The sequence below is a fragment of the Opisthorchis viverrini genome (genome assembly GCF_000715545.1).
Source record: "Opisthorchis viverrini unplaced genomic scaffold opera_v5_76, whole genome shotgun sequence".
Classification (NCBI taxonomy): Eukaryota; Metazoa; Platyhelminthes; class Trematoda; order Opisthorchiida; family Opisthorchiidae; genus Opisthorchis; species Opisthorchis viverrini.
In genome coordinates this window covers 866,687-871,248 of record NW_008751730.1, presented here as the reverse complement: position 1 = coordinate 871,248, position 4,562 = coordinate 866,687, and the positions used below count along the sequence as shown (strand labels likewise).

Below are 4,562 nucleotides of genomic sequence, written 5' to 3'. Positions count from 1 at the left end.
GAAGCTTTTGGAAAGCTCTCCGTACACATTCACACGTCTGGAAGTCTGAGAATACAAAGAACCTATTATGATTACAAACTTCCGGGGCATTCCTTGGTGGGCAAGCGTCTCAAGAAGAATGGACCGATCAAGCGAGTCGAATGCGCCTCGGAAATCCAGGAATACTAGAATTGTGGGTCGCTAATACGTATGGCGTTGTTCTAGCACCTAGCGCAGTGTGAAGCTTTGGCCGGAATCTCGCTTGCTGCTCTGGAGACAGTATCTCGCGAGCCACCGTAAGGCGGCGAAGCACAGTTGACATCGACAGTCTCGTTACAACCGGTACAGGTACACGGCACACTAAAGAAAGTGCACCACAGTTCGTGGAAGTTATTTGACCCTTAGATGTAAGTATGATGGTGAATGTCAAAACCGAAATTTATACCGTCAAAACGGATGTGTGAGAAATAAGTCGGACGTTAGTATCTGGCTTACCTGTGACACTTAGGTTAGTCTAGTCTCAGAGTTTAGATGGCAACCAAGAGTCTCACAGATACTCAGAAACTTACTTTGTTGCAATACGTCTACCAGTTGAGAATTAGAGCAGCAACAAGCTTTTGTAATCGTTTCACTGAGTACCTTGCATTGTGTTGCCAGTTGAGCACAAATGTTTTTTCCAAGGGGATTCTAGAAAGCAATTCTGCTTTATGTTGCAGACGAATAATTAACTCTATTTGGTGAAGTCAGGACGTGATTGTTTTACGCATGAATTATTATGTAAGGGTGAAAGATCCGTATATTATAAATTTTTTAATAAACTTCCAAAGTGACTGAACTGAACCGCACTCATTGTATTCCTTCTTTGACCAGGTAAGCTTGTGCGACGCCATCGTATTCCAAAGAATGATATGGGGGATCCGTACAATTGGAGAGATCTCAACCTGGGTGTTAACCTGGCAATCTATGGGCGCGTGTACCGGATAACGAATTGTGACAAGTTCACACATGTAAGTTGCTGAGAGAGCCAAGTTACAAGCATCCCTTAATTTTATTCGAGGTATTGTGCTGCAATTGAGGTTAATTTTCTCTAAAAACTTGAAAGCCCCGTACATGTGTTTTAGCCTTGCTGTCATCCACCAGCATAGTGCACTTCGGCAATCGTCGCCGTGACTCAAACGAGAGAGATGATTTTCTTCTCTTCCTCTTTTTGAATGCTTTGCGTTTAACTTATATGGAAAAAATTCAAAACTCCTCGATTATTCCTTGGCTAATTAAGATACAATAGAAGGTTAGCTTCGTGACAGAACCTATTACTAATAAGATTGTTGTTGACACCTCAACAGCCATGGATTCGTTTTTTCATGTTCATCAGGACTAAGCATTCCGGAAAACCATTCACAGGCCGACCACTTTTGGGAGGTATCTTAAAGCAAGATGACCTAGCCGTTATGGCACAATGTAACCAAATGCCTGAATTTTAAAGCGGAACAACTTAAACAAAGGATTCAATTGAATTCGGTTGAGTGTTTTGTCAAAACCAGGTTTCTATGTAAATCAGAGTATTTGTCGAGAGGCTTAACTTGTTGAGGAGCATCCATCCACACTCGGAGGTGGGAACATTTTACATTACTCACGAAACCATCTGAGTTCAAGAAGTTGACCGAATTCAAGACAGGTTTATGCATAAAAATGTGAATTCTTATTCCATCGTACACGGGGTATTATTTAGTGACATCCATTGTACATTCGCACTCAAAATTTGGAAGTTCTTCTGAATATAACAAAATCGCTTTAGTAAATAAATTGTGCTCTTTTGCAACCACTGAAAAACTCGAGGATGCTTGTTTTCACTCAGCATCAACTAACTGGTTGTTCAACATACTCATTTAAAGAAAAACAACCCGGTCTAAGGAAAGCCATTGTCAAATAACCCCCGTCAAGCAATGCAGATTAATGAAGGTTCATGAACCCGGATTCAATGTGTAGTCAAATCTTAGAGGGCTCGATCTAATGGAGCCTTCAATCCCTGCACAAACTTATTGGATGTGCTTTGGACAGGTTGAGATATCGCATGCCCGAGCTCCGGTAACTTTTCAGGCGCTCAAACATCCACGAGAAGCTTGGTTGTTCCGAATTTGTAAGAAGCTTATAGAAACATAGTATATTCCTAGTGCCATTAGTCCTTCCAAGTTTCTAGGTATTTCTCTTCGTCTTTGCAGGCGAGCTCGAGCTCTGAACACAAACGTCAGAGCTCGGTCATCAAGACCATATCTCGTGTACTTTGATGGAATTCTGTACTTTTAAGGTGTTCATATTCATTTGCATCAAGTTTTGTACTGTCCGCCGATTGGTAACATCATGCAGGATTAGCCAAAGTTATACAAGAATGAGTGCCGATACGATATTATAATATGGATGCTGTTTAAAAGTAACGAAACATCGGTAGAATTCCGTTGCAAGCTAATTTATTTTATTGTGCAACTTGACCGCCATGATCATAACTGCATTTTGAACCGAACAAGGTAAGAACAGCGTAACAAAACACGCAATAAGCCTGGATGGGATCACAGGTAGGAGAGTATACTGCATACCCGGCACCTGTACTTATCCATATTTCGCAGCCATACATGATGTGTAAATGAATGTCGGTCAGATCAACCCATATGTAACTCAGCTGTGTGGCATGTACCTTCACCAAAGGGTTGTCAGAGCCTGAAGTGGAGAAGATTGGGATAAGATATACTGGAGCAGAGCAAGTCAATCAGTTTTACACTCTATGAGGATATTTCGGCTCAACATTTGTTTCCAAGACCTGTTTTTTCTTGCTTGTTGGGTTTTATCTCCAGAATCTTTAATTTTAACCCAATATGGACCAGCATAATGTGTAGTCGCTCTTGAGAGCACTGTGGTTACGTGGAGGCTACCTGATTTTATACCTCTTTCACTGTGATGAATTCTTTGCTTCTTTCCATTCCAATCTCACTAGGATTTCCTAGAAAGCGAAGGAGTGGAAGTAAATCCGCCCGAACCGGAACCTGTCGACCCATATCTGGATAATCGAGCTAGGCGTGAGGCTTTGGGAGTCAGCAAAACGCCATCCTCATTTGACAAACGCAGACAACACTTAGAGCTAGACCGTAAAGTGCTTCGATTTTACGCAATCTGGGACGATCGAGAGGAGCAATTTGGTGACTGTCGCAAGTTTACTATACAAGTGAGTCATTCCGTCTGGCACAGAAACAAAGGACTACAAGTTTGTCACAATAAAAGCACTCAGTAGGGGACTCCTCAAAAGGGGTCAATTATCGGGTCACCACCAAACTCTCTGGCAGAACTAGGAGAATGTTGAGATAAGTAAGACACTAGGAGGTAATTATAACCCCACGGGGTGGGAATATTCCTATTGCAGTGAATCTGCGATGCCCAGTGGCAGAAGTTTGCCAGCTGTTGTCGCCCGTCGTTCATTCCGATTCATGAACTTGTGGATGGCTTTCTTGTTGTCAGTTTCTATCCAGATCGCCTGAGTGAGTGTCTGGAGGTTTAAGCACCTCGGAATGATTGTGGTAAGCTAGAACTAAGTCCCCTCCCCGTCCACTTTTACTCTTTTCTTTACAATAGGGCTTTCACATAAATCATGGTTGTACGGTAGTGAAGAATCGGTATTAAACACTGATATCATGCTGCCAATGATAATGATGACGATGATGATGAGGTGGACGACCTCAGACTATCGCCACGCTGATGCCTTGACGTACGCTGAAAACAAAGTGTGCGGTTTTATTCTCAAGATCCGCGCTTTCCGCTACTCACACCGGGACAAGTTTTGGTGGTCCAACTTCAGATGAACCGAAAACCGATGGCCATATTTGTGTATGTTTTCCGAACAAACTTTACCTTTGTCCTTTTCTCTCTGGGACTCGTTTGTGAGCACCTGCGTAAAGGCGGTTTGGAACAAAGGTGGCTAGAATACTTGAGGACAATTTGTAAAACGAAACGCCAAATCCTGTGTACGGTTTCATTTTCTTCAAATCACAAAAACGTCGATTGTACTAAGGGTTATGCAGTTGAAGGCGGCAAGGTTAAACTTTTCTACAGACGCACGAAACTGGCTAGTACGATTCGTATCGCGTGACAATTCCTGCGGCATGCATGTCGCATGGGTAATAATCAATGCATGAGGCCAATAGCTACCGTTGTTTCGTAACGACTGACATCCACACGAACTTCAATTTTGAGAACAGCAAACGAATGTTTCTTACTCCGAAAATATCGGCCGGTTTCAGCAAGTCAAAGACGGAATTTTCAGGAATTTCACAATCCAACAAGTGAGGATACCTTAGACATTTTGTACTAAAAACAATACTATGAGATAAGTGGCCAAATATAGAACGGCAGGTTCGTTACTCTCCTACGTAGGGAAGATGACTTTGGAGTGAAGGACGGCTAAGTATATCTGAGTGACTTGTTAAGCACAGCTTGCAGAAACGTTGGAGTGTATATATATATATATATATATATATATATATATATGCGAAACTTTTTCTGTCCATGGCATTCCTCAACTCCTACAAACAGCTAAGAAA

General features: G+C 42.1%; 1 protein-coding gene across 1 annotated transcript in view; it reads left to right on the top strand.

Moving 5' to 3' along the window:
* The window catches only part of T265_04467 (hypothetical protein), a gene marked incomplete at both ends in the record, with an annotated part of 29,809 nt that overhangs the window by 3,360 nt on the left and 21,887 nt on the right, over positions 1-4,562 (top strand). Inside the window, 2 exons of the mRNA XM_009169216.1 lie at positions 850-986; positions 2,966-3,193. Of these exons, the coding sequence (XP_009167480.1) occupies positions 850-986; positions 2,966-3,193 (365 nt within the window). The remainder of the gene's footprint in view (positions 1-849; positions 987-2,965; positions 3,194-4,562) is intronic.